The sequence below is a fragment of the Eleutherodactylus coqui genome, chromosome 7 (assembly GCF_035609145.1).
Source record: "Eleutherodactylus coqui strain aEleCoq1 chromosome 7, aEleCoq1.hap1, whole genome shotgun sequence".
Classification (NCBI taxonomy): domain Eukaryota; kingdom Metazoa; phylum Chordata; class Amphibia; order Anura; family Eleutherodactylidae; genus Eleutherodactylus; species Eleutherodactylus coqui.
In genome coordinates, this window is record NC_089843.1 from 59,920,245 (window position 1) to 59,938,408 (window position 18,164).

At 41.6% G+C, this 18,164-nt stretch overlaps 1 protein-coding gene across 1 annotated transcript in view; it reads left to right on the top strand.

Annotated features, from left to right (window-relative positions):
• Nucleotides 1–18,164, top strand: part of TEC (tec protein tyrosine kinase) — a 79,956-nt gene that overhangs the window by 31,351 nt on the left and 30,441 nt on the right. Inside the window, exons 3-9 of the mRNA XM_066573108.1 lie at nt 1,113–1,217; nt 3,628–3,709; nt 7,475–7,603; nt 8,819–8,853; nt 10,337–10,527; nt 11,789–11,854; nt 12,132–12,186. Coding sequence (XP_066429205.1) covers nt 1,113–1,217; nt 3,628–3,709; nt 7,475–7,603; nt 8,819–8,853; nt 10,337–10,527; nt 11,789–11,854; nt 12,132–12,186 — 663 coding nt within the window. The remainder of the gene's footprint in view (nt 1–1,112; nt 1,218–3,627; nt 3,710–7,474; nt 7,604–8,818; nt 8,854–10,336; nt 10,528–11,788; nt 11,855–12,131; nt 12,187–18,164) is intronic.

Here is an 18,164-nt window from a genome sequence, read left to right on the forward strand (position 1 = left end):
GAACCCTTTAATATACATATTCAGGGACCTGACAACCTACTTTAATTAATAATAGTTTTGTTTGACTATAGGGCCAAACAAATGTAGTCATGTAGTAGTTCATCATACTACAGACATGTAGTCCTCTAATTGGAAGGTACACAAAGCTCCTTGCTGTTTTTTTTCTTTACTTTGCAGTGGTCCACTGACTTTAGGAGGTTCTTTCAAAATCTTCTTTTTTTTTCTCTCCTTTTGATCACCTAATTGGTGGGAGTCTCACCACTAATATCACATCGATCCCAAGAACAGAGGTCCTATATCCTCTTCTCGTTACTGCACTCACCTGCAGTGACTAGCAAATTCAATAGAGCGGCACTTGTGCATGTGCGACACTGCTTTATTTATTTTTATGATGGAAATAGCTGAGTATAGATACTCCGCTATCTCTGGCTGTCCCATTGAAGATGATTCGAGTGGCGCTGTCCATGCACAACTACCGGTCCATTTAATCTCCACATTGTGGGGAGTGGAGTAAGCCCACAGTGAAGAAGGGAGGCACGAGACCCCCATTCTTGAGATTGGTGGACAGCAGATCGCACCGATCAGAATTTTTTCACCTATTCTATGAGTTGTTGATACCGTGTTTCCCCAAAAATAAGACAGTGTCTTATATTAATTTTTGTTCAAAAAGGTTTAACTTTTTTACATGTATAGCTGCCTGGACACTATTTAAATACTACTCGAGCGAGCATTGTGCTTAGCGAGATTCGGGTGCCGGCGAGGGAGAGCGGTGAGTTGCGGGAGTGAGCAGGGAGGAGCAGGGGGGAGAGAGTGAGCGAGAGATCTCCCAACCCCCCTCCCCCGTTCCTCCCCCCTTTCCCATGCCGGCACCCGAATCTTTAGAGACGAGCGAGCAGGTACTCACATAAGGCACTACTCGCTCGAGTAGTTTGCCTAAGCGAGTATGAAGTATGATCGCTCATCTCTACTCCCAGTACATTTGTTGCATTTAGCCCAGTGCATTGATTGCTTAGACCGGCGTATGACGCACTGGGTTGAGTAAATGGGTCCTATTGTGTTTTGAATGGTTTGATTATCAACTTTTACGATATTTTTGCTTTTCCTTTTTGCAGAAGAGGAACAAAAAAGGATCAGTTGACATTACAAAAATAAAGTGCGTTGAAGTTGTAAAGAGCGAAATAGACCAGGTTCCTTGCCAAAATAAATATGCATTTCAGGTATGTGTTGACCTATTATGTGCCTGCTAGGTATGTGCTGCCTTGTTGTTTGCCTGTTTAATTGTTTCGCAGTACTGCCAAGGCACTCGTTCTTACGTCTTAAACAAAGGATTTTAGTGCAGGTGGACAAGCCACACAAAATAAAAAATATTAACTATAAAACAATGTTGCATTGTGTATAAAGAGTGCAGCATTATGTGTAGGCAAGTAATGGGAGAAAAATGTACGATATATAATCTAAGTGTGAGGGTGCTTTTACACATGGCGGAAAACCCCATCAAAGACTAATCCGCATCAAAATCTGTATGTCTTAAGGCCCATTTAGAGGTAACCATGATCGCTCAAAATTCGCTCAAACGATAGTTTGAGTGCCCGTTTTGAGCGATCATTTTGCATAAAGTCTTAAGTAGCTACTTAATAGATTATTAACGTGCAAATGAAGCCTTTTGCTGAATGCAGATAACAGCTGGAGATCTGTTATCTGCATTCAGCTGCTTTGCTCTCGAGCGGGACTGCAGCTGAAAGAACACTATCAGCTCTGTTCCACTGAGACCTCAGCGTGCGGTCTGATAAGACACATCGCTGACTTCAAGCTGGCTTAAATTAGCGTTGAACGAATAGTGCTTGATGCGCACACATTTAGACGCAGCAATTATTGATCAAAAGATGGATTTTGAGTGAATTTCGAACAATAATCGTTGTGTCTAAATGGGCCTTTACATGTGGAATTTGACATGATTTGCCACAGCATTGCTTTGGATTTTCAAGGGGTGAAATGTGCACCAATTCTGTGGCAAATACACATCGAAATCCATCTGTTAGACATGCAGATTTTAGTCAGGATTTGTATGTGGTAAATTTTCCACCATGTGTGAAACGTACATAACATAGTATGTTAAACCAAAAAGACACACATCCAGTCAGTTCAGCCCATTAACCCCCCCCCCCCACTCCCCCCAATGTTGATCCAGAGGAAGGCAAAATGAAATAGAAGACAATTTTCCCCATTTGAGGAAAAAAATTCCTTTCAGACTCCAATCTGGCAATCAGAATAATCCCTGGATCAACAATCCTCCTGAAATGAGATGCCCTAGTAATCCTTCATTGGGTCAGTTAAATTGCTGCAGCCAAAGATTGCCTGGGTTTCCACACCTCTGGCAGCTAATGGCCACATGGTCCTGCCGCTAATGCCAGCAAAGTCATGCTGCCATTGGCTGGGTGAGGTTTTGGAATCATGCAATCATTGCAGCGTGGAAACTCAGCCCAAGGGCCAGTGCGATTTGTGACTGTCTAAATGGTCTTCTTAGTTGAACTTTGCCAACAGGGGGACACATCACCACTGAAACCTGCTTCATAGTTTAAAGGAGTTTTTTGGACGTAATAAAAATTTTTAATTTGCTCAGAAATGTATAAAATAAAGAAAAACCACGTAATCACCTGCTGCAGCGGCACCCAGTCCAGTGTCTTCGGAACCAGGAATCACATACATTGTGCATGTGACCACTTACCCAATTAGCAGCTTCAGCAGCTATGGTAGAATCGCCACTGAAGTCTGTGATTGACTGAACGGTCATGTGCGCAGTGAATGGCACGCCACTGGCTTCTTGTGGGTTCTGAGCAGAGGGCACCAAGGTTCTAGACTGGGTGCCTATGGCGCAGTGCCATTGGTTTGTCTTTATCTTATGCATTCCTGAGCTGTTAAATTTTTATTTTTTAAGGCTAGAATCGCATGTTGTGTCCATGATGCCGTTAAACAGATTATTGTTGATTTCATATTGACCATAGTTAAAAGCCGTTTCATTGTTAATGGCTGCATTGTAAACTGTCAAATGAGACTGAGCTTGCAGTACCATTCTGGGCCACTGCACAATGTACAGCGCTGTACTAGTTCAAATGCACGGCGGCTTCTGCAAACAGTTGATTGACGAAATACTAGGAGTTAGACCCGCAGCAATCTGATATTGATGACTAAGTCATCAATTCAAAAAAACTCCTGGAACACCCCTTTTTAAGATAATAAAAAAGAATTAATGTTTCCAAAAATATACTGTACTATTTTAACCCTTTCCAATCCACTGTCTGACGTCTGAAGACATTATGATTTAAGGCTGTACAGCTCTGATGTTGGAAGACGTCCGTCGGGGTTCTCTTACTGTATATTGCCAGCCTCTCTGCTGTCGGAGCCTATCCAACGTGTCACCTCATGCAGTACTGGCTTTAGCCAGCATATAGCGCCGTTGTATAATGGCAGAAAAAGAATAAGCCCCTTAGGACAAACAGGATACAAATTGGATTGGAAAGGGTTAATAGTAAATCTGAAAGTATAGCAACTGCTATCTTCCTGTAATTTGCCTTAGTGTTGGTTTGGTATTTGTATTCGATTATCATATTTTCTTCCTCCATTTCACAGGTTGTCTATGATACAAACACTTTGTACATCTTTGCACCTACTGCTTATAGCCGGTCCCAATGGGTGAAGAGTCTAAAAAGAGGTGAAGTTTATAGCATTGTCTCTATTGTTGGAGATTTTCTTATAAATTAGCTGGTGTTATTCCAATGGGTGTTAAGTACTTAGTTTTATTTCTTGGGTTATGTGTTGTATTTTAGCACATGGGCCCACATTTTTAAGCAGTCTGTGCCAGGTTTTGGCACAGCTAAAATGTCACATGATGATGAATGACATTTGTGACATTTCTCCTCGTTCACCGAATTTGGCAAGCGATGATGAAAGTGGATGTGGTTCCTGAGGAAGACCTAGTTGATGGCTTATTTACTACCTGTCCAACACAAAGCTGAAGAGAGATGGAAAACTGCTTAAACAGCAACCTTATTGGTCTCCATTTGAGTAATGAAAGTCAATGGTTCTATCCAGGTTTTTGTCTGGATGCTGCTTTCGGCACCCCAGATGGGAACCCTGGGATGGAGCCAGAAATGAAATGTGAACAAGCCCTGAGTCTAATAACCATTCCAGCAATAGAAATCATGTTAAAGACCTGACTTTAAAGCTTGATCCTCTATTACATTTGTTTCATAGTCTCTAAAATCCCTGACTATCTGCAGCAGCTTCTCTACTTCCATAGAGTATATGCATAGGCGCTCTGTTCCAGACGTGATAAATTTATTGGCTAACCAGAAATAATATATTTTCAAGCTTTTGTGGCTGTTTAGGCCTTTTGTCAGGCTTCAGGCTGGTAAGACTTGTATGTGAAGAAGTGCATACATGCGTGTGTGTATAATACATTACATATATACATTAGTTGGAATTTGCAAAAAGGAAGAGCAGCATGCAGTGATTTTTTTTTTCTTGTGGTTTGAGGATGTGCCTGGTGCCGATATTTATAGAAGACTTTGTGCACAGTATGGAGAAGGGGTTTTGTTACAAAGAAGTATGTATGAATAGATAAAAATGTTTAAGGAAGATTGTACAAGTGTCAGCCATGAAGAAGGAGACAGGAATTGGGATTCTCAATGGCCACACTGGAATATTATCAGGAAAAAGGTTCAGCAATCAACAGTGTTCGCTACAGTGAGATGCTAACTAAAGACCTAAAATTCAAATGAAACGCAGGCCTGTTATCCAAGGATGTTGTGTTGGTCCATGACAGTCCTCGTCCGCACACTGCTGCCGATACTGTCGACACCCACCTCAAAACATCTGTTAAAGCATTCCCCCCTATAGACCTGATTTTGCCCTATCAGATGGTCACCTGTTTGGTCCCCTGAAAGAAGCCCCGAGAGGACAAAGATGCACGTCTGAAGAAGAGGTGAAGACGGCGGTGCATTCATGTTTTGCAGCTCAGACTAAAATATTTTTTAATGAGTGACCATGAAAGCTTGTTGACTAGAGATGAGCGAGTATACTCGCTAAGGACAATTGCTTGATCGAGCATTGTCCTTAGCGAGTATCTCCCCGCTCGGGAGAAAAGGTTCAGCTGCCGGCGCGGGTGACAGGTGAGTTGCGGCAGTCAGCAGGGGGGAGTGGGGGGGGGGGGGAGAGGGAGAGAGAGATCTCCGTTCCTCGCCGCTCTCCCCCGCGGCTCCCCGCCTGCCGCCAGCAGCCGAATCTTTGCTCCCGAGCGGGCAGGTACTCGCTAAGGACAATGCTCGATCGAGTAATCTCTATTGTTGACAGATGGACAAAGTGTGTTGAAAAGCAGAGAGATTATTTTGAAAAATATTGTATCTTTCTTTTATGAAAGCTTGCGAAGAAAAAAAATTCTACAGCCAGGGTGCTGATCATTTTTGACTCGCCCTCATATGAGTGTGTGTGTATAATTAATATATTATTATAATAAAAAGAATTAAAAGAAAGAGCAGAGACATGGAGTGATTAATTCACATGCATCTGCTCCTGTGTATTAGTGCTTAAACAGATGGGCGTGTTTTAGTCCTGTTATGTGGTCGCATAACTAGTAAAAACAAAAGCATTGCTTTCAATGGTTTCATTTCTGTGTATTAATATTACATGCAATAAAAGATAGGTATTGCCCTATATTTCTCACACCTTGTTTTCCTGTGAAAAAGTTAGGGCAGGACTTATCTGCTTTTTTTTTTTTCAAACTTGTATGCTATAGTGTGGAGTTTGAATAGTTAGTGCATGAACCTGGGTTTCCTTTTCTAATACGTTCTGTACCGGCGAGCATATTAATGCATGCACCCATGTGGCCTTGTGTGGTGCACAGTGTTAAAAAGGCAGCAGTATGGGGGGGGGGGGGGGGGAATAAATAAATTGCCTGAAAGCGCTGCGGAATAAGTTGGTGGTATACAAATAACAAGTCCCTTTCCCTTTAACAAGCCCCATGTGTTTTTGCCCTTAGATATGCAAAATAACAGACAGTGTGAATGATGTGCATTTTTACATTTAAATTAATCACGCAATGATGTCTCTGCTCTTTCTTTTGTATGTGTAGGTAATATATATATATATATATTGTGAGGGATTAGCGTCAGGATAAGGTAGCAGCCTGGGCATCCAGAGCCATAGACAGTGACACAAGGAATAAAGTTCGTAGTCCAGGCTTCGACAGGGTTTATTTCAGCAAACATAAAGCAAAACAGGCCGTAATTCCAGGCCAACATAAATTAACACCTGCTCGTCTGGGCACTTACTATACACAGATCGGTGCTGACTACTCACTGCAAAAAACACAGCTTGCTGCGCACAGCCAGTCTGGTCCCCAGACCTGCAGAGGTCTCACCACCCTCTCTCCCAGACCTGCAAACCCAGCTTTTTATAAGGCCTGATACCAGCCTCACCTGGTACGTGGGAGTGGCCATCCCACCCTTCGTTTTGACCACTCCAGGAAAAGCCGGCCCAGACTATGCGGCTTGGAGCCACTACATTAGACTACAACGTGTCAGTAACTTAGTGTTACTGACATCCAAATGCTGGCTTCCTCCACCGAGCCCAGGCTGCTCAGGGACACGTATCTGCCCAAGTACTCCCTAACGCCATATAGGAAAGCATCCTAGGAGAAACATATCTGCCCTCCACCACTTTGCCAGTCACTGTCTCACAGTATGTATGTATGTGTATGTATATATGTGTATTTACGTGTGTGTGTTTCTTCAGATATATTAACCCTACAATGCATGATTTGTCTATTTCATAGTGTCCACCTTGCACTTTGAATCATATGTATCCAAAAAATTCTACAGCATGCATTATAGGGTTAAGTCATACCAGCCTGATGAAGGGACCCAAGTAGTGTCGAAAGCTGTAACCACACTGTAATTGTTCTGGTTACCCAATAAGGTATCGGCTTGATATTATTTTAGTCTTTCTTACACAAGAGTGTTTAGCTTCACGTACATCACATTTCACATTATTTGGCCACCATTAGGCTGCCCCCGCACATACAATTTGTGTGATGCGTTGCAAAAACATCCGCAGGTTTGCGGCACATTGCATTGGTTTTGGAAAACTGCTTGCACAGGAAAAAGCAAACTGCAACCCTGGCCCAGTGTTACTCTAATGATATTTGTTTGTGTAGCCTAAAGTCTAGTGATTTAGCATATGTAAGCTATGAGTAAAAACTTCCTTCAAAGTGTGTAAATGGGCTACGTAAGCTTGGAGAGGTACACTCTATGTTTTTAACGTGACGAATAACGATTTGGGGTTTTTACAGATTCCGTTGATGGAGGACAATGTGGTTGTGGAGAAAATCTGCTCCATTTAAGACTGATTAGATGATTCTTTTGTCTCTAGACGTTTGGTAGCAGTCCTGTTTATAACATCGGTCTTGGTTCCTTTCTAGAAATAAAGTATAACAATCTTGCCGTGTCCAAGTACCATCCTCAGTTTTGGGCAGATGGTGTGTATCAGTGCTGCAGGCAAACAGATAAGTTGGCCCCCGGATGTGAAGAATATAATCTTTTTGATGAGTGTAAGTAGAAACACATTTTTTTTATTTCCTAAAAGCATATCCGCATATGACTTTTAGGCCCAAAGTGGCTGCCTTCCCCCTCCTCCCCACCTCCTTGCTTGTTCTCCAAGCAACCAGAGAGGTATCTGCCTAAAAATCCGCAATGCATACACAATTGAATTGTGGATGCATTGCGGATCGCTCGCTTCCATAGAGATCAATGGAGCCTAATTGCGCGGAATGCTGCGATTTCTTTTCCGCACTCAGTATCCACAAATCAAATCCACATGTCTGCATCGAAGCGGACGCTCCATGCTTTTCTATGGGCAGCTTGAACTGTGGATCTTCCTTGCGGGTGACGATCGCAGATTCCACAAATCAAATCCACCCCTGGACATGAGGCCTTAAGAATAAGCTACTATTTGTACATGAGAAATAACACTTTATCTGGCCATTATGTGAATGTATCCTGCATTTATCACCAATTTTCCCCTCTTCAGACTTTATTCTAGAACATTTTTAGCTTTCTGTTGCTGACTGAAAGATCATCAATAGATGATTAGCAGGGACCCACTGCTTGTGATCGCAGCCGATCAGCTTATTCCAAGAGCCGCTGTCACTAGTTCATTACAGGAAGCAGAAAGCACTGACCATAGCGCAGTGGCCCAGGTTGGTACTGCAGGTGAAGCTCCATTGAATTCAATGGGCAAACATCGTTCTTCTCTGCCACAGCTGTTACAGCTGTGGCAGAGAAGAATGATTTGTCTTCTATATGTTCTCAATGTGGTCGGTGCTGCAGCCCCCGGCCCCATTGAGCGCATATAGAGAAGAGAACAGGAATCGCAGATAGGTGCGATCTGCGATTTCTGTTCTATAATTTATCGGACGAGCGCATAAAAAGCTCTCATGTGTCCGATACCATTGCAAAGCAATCGTTTTATAAAATCGCCGGATGCATGCGCAAATCGCGGCAAAAAACGCCTGTCTGACTAAGGCCTCATGGTCAGCAATTATTTACTGTTGGGATCACCAGGGGAACAAAAATGAAAAATTATCAGAGGAGTCCCTTATGGAACCTGAAATGACTTGTTGTTAAGGCCATGTTCTGCCACTGTCTCAGACCAAAGTACTGTTAGAGCAATTACTTTGGTGGTATTAATGTTCACTAATATATGTATATATTATATAATGTTACAGGTTTATAATAATTACACCTATCTGTTTTTCTTCATCTAGTCCCAAGGAAACCTCCACCCCCTATACCTCCTGAGGTAAGAGAACACATAAAAGAAGGCAGATGTGAACATAGTCTTAATCTAACTGCAATGATGAAGACAATACATATTAATAAAATCAATTAATTAGTATATAATAACAGTTCAAAATTTCACATTGCCTATAATGTTACTGACTTCTGTTATCCAAGCCTCAAGCACTACAATAGAGCTTTAATTAAATCACCTGCACTCTTGCATCTCTGTCCGAGTCTATACAGCAAAGCTGACAAGTGAGCATCAGAAAAAAGGGAAGTGTCAGCTGATTGGTCTATCCTAGTGGTCAGTGTGAAAACTGCAATATTCCAAGAAGAAATGTCATTTTTTTCTAATGATATAAGTAAATGTCAAGAGGTTGTACCAAAATTGACTTTTGTCACCTATCCACAGAATACCGTAGGTAGTTAAAGGTCTCGGCACTGAGACCTTCCCAGGTCCTGGGTACAAGGTGTCTAGCATCCCCCTCTCCTCTTCACTGTGGACGCATTATAACGCTCACAGTGAGTAGGACATTGGAGTGGTGGTTGAGTATGCGTGCTGCTGGTCCATTCACTTCATTGGGGCTAATGGCAGTAGCTGAACATGAATGGAGTGACACCGCACATGCATTCCCTGGATCTGTGGCCATTTCACCGATTAGACCCCTATGATCAGACTTTTATCACCTATCCTATCAATTTTGGTACAACCCATTTTTAAAATAAGGCTAGGTTAACATCTATGTCACAGGCTTCCTTGGGAGACTGCAGTGCAGATCTGGCCTAAAATCCTAATAAAAGAGCACAGTATGCTGCATTCTCGTCTGGAAAATGCTAAAGGGGAGGTAGGAAGCCGGACATAACGTGCTATAGTCAGTGTGGTCCATCTGGCGCCATTTGTTTCCATCATCGGATAGATCCAGTGATCCTTTTTCTTTTTGCCCTGACGGAGCAGGAAACCGGAATGCCAATCATTGGTGTAAGCCCAGTGTAATACATGTATGCCCAGTTGGTATTTTGGCTTGATATAGTTGTATTCGTCCATCCATGATGTAAATTAAAGGGATTTCCAGGACTAGAATAAATGTAATTTTTGAAATATTTTTGCAAAAACTGTGCCCCTCTGATCCATGGACTGCTTGTAAAAGCCTAATGGCATATCCTGATTTGATGCAGATGACTAAGGCTGCAATTTCACCAGTGTTAAGAGCTCTATATGGGTTTTCGTTCTCCTGCTCCGTTATTGGAACAGGAAAACTGAATCCCAGCCCAAACTGATCCACCCTAACCTACCGGTACTGAACAAACCACACTGACTCTAATGGGGTCCACCCAGCCTCCATTATGCTGTCGGGCACTTTCTGGATGACGTAGTGCAACGTGCTGCCCTATTTTGTTACTGGTGGATGTATCTTCGTCGGAAGCTCCATACAGATTTTTCCGCCCATATTGTTAACTCTTTGTGCTGCACCATCATACTCTTAATGTCTTCTCTTTTCCAGCCAGGTCCTCCACTTCCAGAACTTCCAGTTTCTCTTCTGATGGACAGCTATGAAAACAAAGAGGAAATAGTGATTGCTCTGTTTGATTTCCACCCGATGGAGCCACATGACCTTTCTTTGGTTGCGATGGAAGAATATGTGGTTTTGGAAAAGAAGGATGTACACTGGTGGAAAGCAAGAAATAAGTATGGGTAAGGAATCGCACCGCTTGTCTGATGTCACTGTGCTGCATTCACACCATGCAGTACTGGCGCAGTTGTGGTATGCAGCTTTTTTCGAGCATAGAGAAAAGCGTTATATGCATGAAGCAGCCACACCAAAAATGTGTTGTCTGCGCCGAACTGTCTTCTATAGAGAGAATCTGAATAGCCAAGAATTATCAAGTTAATTAGCCTTTTAAGCAAGGTGCATATAAGGCCACATGGTTTGCATCATAAGAGAAAAACCGCAGTGCTTGAACCCTATGTACTGCAGCCTTGGTGAGAAGTGCAGACTGGGGATGCTAGAGCAATAATGGGTTGTTCCAGCTGTGTGGTAGTCGGTGCCACTGCAACTCAAGTCTTACAATCCCAACTGTCTACAATAGGGTCTGCATCCATTAACTTCCGTCTGTTACAATTGTTGTAGGGTTGTTGTCTGACCTGCATTGTGTTGTGCAGAAGGAATGAATTTTTTGCGTTACACGCATGGAGTTCTCCCGACTTTTACTATTGATGACCTTTCCTGACAATAGGTCCTCAATAGTTGATCAGAGAGGTTTACCTCACTCAGGATCCCTTTTGACCAGCTGATTTCTGGGCCTGCCGTAGGTGCACACAATGCTGTCGAGATTGGAGTGGTCAAGTTTGGTACTACAGGTGCAGCACCTATTGAATTTAAAGGGAGCTTCTCCTGCACTACCAAATCTGGCTACTGCAATACAGACAGCATTATTTGCTTTCGGACCTGTCCACACTGACAGCGATGCTAAAAATCAGCTGATCAATAGGGATCCCAAGCGGTGGATCCCTACCCATTAACTACTCTGAGGATAAAGTCCCAGAGAACCTTGTTAATGATTTCATATGGCTACATCATTTATCGCCCTGGTCGGGAAGCACTGCCATAATAAATGGCATTGAGGGCCACAGGTTCTGTCCCCCTGGTCCCGCCAATGACACTGCAGCTGTGTGTATGTTCTCACCTCCTCGCCATCCTACGTTGGACTCCGGCCATCTGTTGGCTTGCTTCAGTCATTCATACTATTCATATCACAAATTGTGAAGGCTATGCTTCCACGACAGATGTGTTTACAGCAGTGCAAAAGAGCTCTTAGCTGCACAAACCACATTTGTTGGATATGACTGATCACCATGTTACCTTTCCCCGTTCTCTCAACGGCTGGAAATTATGCAAATGGGGATTATGTAGAAGATTTCTTCCCGTAACTGATTTCCTTTTCTGCTGATTCAGACAGGAAGGTTATATCCCTTGCAACCATGTGACAGAGAAGAAACAAGATAACTTGGACCGATATCCGTAAGTATTGCTTGGTGAGACCTGCCAGCTAGCATCACTGGAGTGAATCCGTTGTATGAATACATCTATCGGCCTCTTAAAGGGAGTGTCCAGGATATTATTTTGCCATAAGTGGCCATAAGGATAAATCAGTATGTATTCAAAATCTTCTTCTAAACCTTTTATCATTCCAGCGCCTGCTGTACATCACTGACCGTCCCGCACATGGCGCCCCTCATACTCAATAGAGGACGTTTTTCCATTCTACAAGGATAACTGGTATTTTGGTCTTTTTCAGATGGTACAGCAGAACTATGAACCGAAGTAAAGCAGAACAACTTCTTAAAATGGAAGTAAGTCTTAATAAAGAGAATGTATCACTTATTTTTATACTAATAAAACCAGATAGTGAAACATTTCCAATTTTTCTAATTGCTTTCTCATTTCTGATTTTTTTTTTTTTTTTTTTAAATAGTCCATTGTACTGTACTGTACATGATTATGGGGGGCGGCCATCTTGCCTGAGCTGATTTTAACAGCATTTAGACATATACTTTACAGTAGCACATGGGCCATTCACACAATGGACAGGAGCTGAATCATTGACTTCTTTAGGAGAGTGTTGTGGCATGCTCTGTGACCTGTACAGGGGTCATTTTGCAGAGAGGGGGAGGAGGTGAGCTGTGACCATCTGCTATTGTGAATGGTGGAACCTGTGATATATAATTAATTAAATATACATACATACATACATACATATACAAGGCATTCGGAAAGTCTTCAGAATTTAAATAACTCACCCCTGTCACAACATAACAAAACGTTAAAGTGAAAGCATCTGAAGGTATCACCTTTCATTGTAATCCTGCCCGTGATGAAAATAAAATGATTACTGAAAAGTTTTCTCTACAGAACAGGAAGTGTCAGACTATTGTTAAAACTCAGTGTGAAAACTGCAGGGCATTGGGATTTAAAAAAATTTTTTGATTGTGACGTTGAAAATTTAAAAGAAACAACTATAAATATTTAAGAATATGTTTAACATAAAAATGTGATTTCTACAACAGGTGCTTTTCTGATAACATGATTCCCAGCCATTCTTCGGGTTCTTGTTTTTTACATCCTCGCTTTTCAAGAGACATAAATATTTTTACTTTTCTGTCACCATAGCCGTAATAGTTTGTGTTTTGCAAAAAAAGGTTTTTTTTTATTAGTATCATTTAGCGCACCGTTTAATGTACAGTAAAATTTCTACAAACGTTGGTAATAATCCGCCTGAAAGCAATCGGCTTTACCTGAAACCGTTGCTACTCGAGATAATTATTTTAGAATCAATGGAAATCCAATTAATTTGTTCTAGACATTCCAAAAAACACACCAAACATTTAACCCCTTGAGTGACATGCCCGGAAATTTTCCGGGACAAGCTACACTGCCGATAGTGATATAGCCCGGAAGATTTCCGGGCTATGTATCACTAAGGGAGCTGCAGAGCACAATGTCACAAGCTGTGGCGTTGTGCTCTGCCTGCACAGTCCCACAGAGACCCAGTGCAGGACTCTGAAAAACAGAAGAAGGAAGATATCTCCTGCTTCTGAATTCAAACTCCTGCACTGGTTTGTTTACAGGTTGCCATAGAGACCATCATCTTGTCAGAAGTTGGCCAATGGTCTCTGTGGCAGGGAGAGCTGGTGCTTGGGAGTCAGAGGACAGCCAGGCAGCAGCTCTTACAGCAGAGATCAGAGAAAACCTCTGATCTCTGCTGTGTTAACCCTTTAAATGCTGCAGTCTGTGACTGCAGCATGTAAAGGGCTGTCACCATGGGACACCCCTGGATTGTGATCAGGGGGTCCTGATGGGTCTCTGCGGAAGTCCCCTAAAGGGACAAAAAAAAAAAAAGAAAAAAAAAAGAAAGTAAAAAAATTATTAAAAAAACAAAAACACTTGCCCCCCCCCCCAGTTTAATAAATCATAACTCCTTTCGATGTCGCTGTATGAGGGCTTGTTTTTTGCGGGACGAGCTGTATTTTTCAATGGTTCTATTTAAAGTACCATATAATGTACTGAGAAACTTTTACAAAATTCTAAGTGGAGTAAAATGAAAAAAAACAAACATTCCTCCATCTTTCAGTGCATTTTGTTTCTACGGCGCACAAACTGCAACAAAAACGGCATGATAATTTTATTCTAGGGGTCAGTATGATTACTACGATACCAAACTTGTATAGTTTTTTTTGCTGTAGTACTTTTTTCTGCTGCATCTTCTGCATTTTTTAAAAATTTTGTGCTGCAGCTTCTGCGCGCAATAACTTTTTTATTTTTCCGTCGACTTACTTGAGCAAGGGCTCATTTTTTGCAAGATGTCCTGTAGTTTATGATAGTGCTCGAAATACATATGACTTTTTGATGGCTTTTTATTGCATTTTTTCTGGGAGACAGGGTGACTGAAAAAGTGCATTTGTGGCGCTCTTTATTTTTTTTTTTCGGACTACGTTCACCGTGCGGGGTAAATAATGCACTAGTTTGATAGATTGGTATCGCTGCGTCCGTAAAAATCCAAATATGTGTTTTTCTTTTATGATTTAGATTTTTTTATTCTAGATATGGCAAAAGGAGGGTGATGTAAACTTTTATTTCTTTTTTTTTTTTTTTTTTTTAAGTGTGAAAAATTCATGAAAAAGAAAAAAACTATAACAATTTGGTATTGGCATACTTGTACTGGCCTGTAGAATGACTTTAATACATTATTTATACTGCTCAGAGAATGCAGTGAAAAATAAAAATAAAAAAAAATGCCAGAATTACAGATTTTGTTAATCTTGCCACTAGAAAAAATGGAATAAAAAGCGATCAAAATTTTACATGTTCCAAAAAATTAGATAAATGAAGACTAGAGTTCATCCCGCACAAAACAAGGCCTTCTAGAGCTCTGGCAATGGAAAATAACATTAATGCGGCTCTTGGAATGTGGCGACACAAAAGCAAACCTTTAAGAAAAAAAATGTTTTAAATGTACAAAAATAAAAAAACTGTATAAACTTGGTATCGCCGAAATCGTGCTGACTCAGAGAATAATGTTATCACATTATTTATTCCACACGCTGAATGCCGTAAAAATGAAATCCAAAAAACAAATGGCAGAATTCCTTTTTTTTTTTCCCCCAATCTCCCTACAAATTTTTTTTATAAAAGTTATGCAATACATTATATATACCCCCAAAAATGATGCCATCAAAAGTACAACTTGTCCCGCAAAAAAGAAGCCCTCATATGGTCGTGTTAATGGAAGAATGAAAAAGTTATGGCTCTTGGAACGCGACTGCAAAATTAGTTGGAATTAAATAATTAGACTATTTAAAAAACCTGCCCTGATGGGTCTGACAGGGTGGTAGGAAACCAGCCACTCAAGGGGTTAATAGAGAATAAATAAGGTCTTTAGTACCAAAAACAATAACAATAATAAATGAGTATAAAAGACTACTGTAAAGCATAAATGAACATTTAACATGATATTGAACATGTTACTGTGTGTTATCTGTGGTGTTACATAGGATTGCAGGTCACATCTACTACATCATCTGTCCTCAGGGTTATCGCTGTGTTCTCTGTGGTGTTACATAGGACTGCAGGTGACATCTGCTGTACTACAGTACATCATCTGTCATCAGCGTTATCACTGTGTTCTCTGTGGTGTTACATAGGACTGCAGGTGACATCTGCTGTACTACAGTACATCATCTGTCCTAAGCGTTACCACTGTGTTCTCTGTGCTGTTGCAGTGAAGTATAATTGTACATTACTGTAGTGTACTAGTGTATTACCCATCACCGATGATGGAGAAGGGTGGGTTACATTAGCAGCAGGAGGAGACGCCGAGCAGGAGATCACCTGAGTTCAGCAGCAAGGTCACATGGGACGGCACACGCCGGTGTTATTAGAGGCAACCAATGTTACTAGAGAGAAAATTTTGCCTAAAAAAACGGCCTTAGTAGATGTCAATGCTAGTAGAAGTTTTACTCTAGTGGTAAACTTGTAAAGAAAACTTAAGTGCGGTGAAATGGTAAACACAATTGTACCAATTTTTTGAAGGGTCTTGCTTTTGCAGTGCTCATAATGTGTTCTGTGACATGTTAAATCTATCATATAGGTCGGTACCGTTTTGGCATTACTGTTTTTATATTTTTTTTTCATGCTTTAGGCCTCAGTCAGACAAGCGTTTTAATGTTTGTTTTGTGCATGAATAGCCGCGCTAAAAAAAAATTGCATATTGCGTGTAGAAAAATCACGTAAATGGGTGTATTTGCACTCGCATGTCCTATCTTTTCCAGGTGCGATTCTTTAGCGCTTCTAAAAAAAAAACGTACATGTGAACGCTTTCATTGGAAAGCATTGGTTCTAATAGAGCCGCTTTTTAAGGATGACCGAGCCTATACTACTTTTAAAAGATTCTAAACATTTTTATTAAATTGCTTTTTGTTGTCCTATTCTGAGTCTCCTAACTTATTATCTTTCTGTCGATAGAGCTGTGTACGGCTTTTTTTTTTTGCTGCGTGAGCAGTAGTTTTTATTGCTACCAGTTTTCATTATGAAACTGGGTGCTCACCATCTTTAGATAGTTTGAACTTTTTTGGGCACTGTCAACATCGGACTGGCCTCCTGTAACTATATTGTAGGATCGTTGTAATGCAGAATAAGGGCGTATGAGTTGAAATGGTATACACCCCCTTGGTTACACTTGATTGGACCCACCCCTGAGGGCAGTATGTGAACCACTATATAAGGAGGGCTCTGGCTGCAGACTCCAACGCTGGTAACCTACCATCAAGGTTACACGTCTAGACTCTATCTTTATTATTTTGTGTATCGTCTTGTACCTTGGACTTTAGATAGGGGACCTCTATAGCCGCCTCTTTGTTAGGAGTTAGAGCTCAGTTCTGGATAACTACTTTATCTCTCCCTGTGCTTTTTGCATAGCAGTTTTTATGCATGCATTGAATTATTACTCAAATTAGATTTATGGGGTATCGCTATCAACATGATCTCCGCCGGAACAGGACAACTATCTTTATTATCTAAACTATCCTGACTTAGACAGCCGCTATGCTACATCCCCTCTCATTAATGAGGGATGGTAGATATCTATTTGTAAACTATCTGGTCACATTATATTGTTAATTGATTCCCCAAAATTTTTTTCTATGGTTCCTGATGAGCTGTCATATCGACAGTGAAACGCCTTGAACCACGTATCATCTGTACCACGAAATACGTATCCTCTAATTGTGACTGATAAAACACCCTAGGAAGACGCATTCTCCCTTTCTTTGGGTGTTCATTAAATTCATTCTAAAGTCTTTTTAGTATAACTAATTCTGGGAAATTAAAAGTAGGGGTATGATATCTCCCACATTATAGGGGATATTCCACATCCCAGGAATCCCCTTTTCCCAATTATCGCCACACCTCCATTAATATGGTAATGTGACGATTTGTTGTGTGTGTGTCTTGAGTAGAGATGAGCGAACCTACTCGTTTCGAGTAATTACTCGATCGAGCACCGCGATTTTCGAGTACTTCAGTACTCGGGAGAAAAAGATTCGGGGGGAGGCGTGGCGGCGCAGAGGGAGGCGTGGCGGAGCTGGGGGTAGCAGCGGGGAACAGGGGGGAGCCCTCTCTCTCTCCCTCCCCCCCCCCCCACTCCCCGCTGCAAACCCCCACTCACCCACGGCGCCCCCCGAATCTTTTCGCCCGAGTACGGAAGTACTCGAAAATCTCGGTACTCGGGCGAAAAAGGGGCGTGGCCGAGTACGCTCGCTCATCTCTAGTCTTGAGCCCTATCGTTTTAATTGAATTAATAAAATATAGCTTTTAGCTACATCTATTCTGTGAAGGGCTGTAAGAACCCATAGTTTTTTTTTATTATTGTTTAGGTTGTTTTGTGGGGAAAGTGGGAAAAAAACGTATTTTTTGTTATTTTTTTAAATATATATTTTTTCCAATATTGCAGTGTATTGTATTTTTTACGTTCACCTACTAAGCCCTACCAGAGGGCTTGAGATGCAGATCTAGTTGAAAAGTATTGCACAGACTAAAAAGTAATAAAGCAACATTCACATACTACTTGAGTGTCCCGTGGTCTCCGCTCACTTCTGGTCCAGCAGTCATATATGTCCTAGTGTGTGACCACTGAGGCCAATGACGTGTCCCAGTACTGTTGAGGCCAGTGGTTGACCACAGCAGTCACTTGCTTATATGGACACGTAACCTCTGGACCTAACTTCTTAGGGACTCGGCGCTGGAACGGGGCATCTGGTGGCTATGAAACACAGCT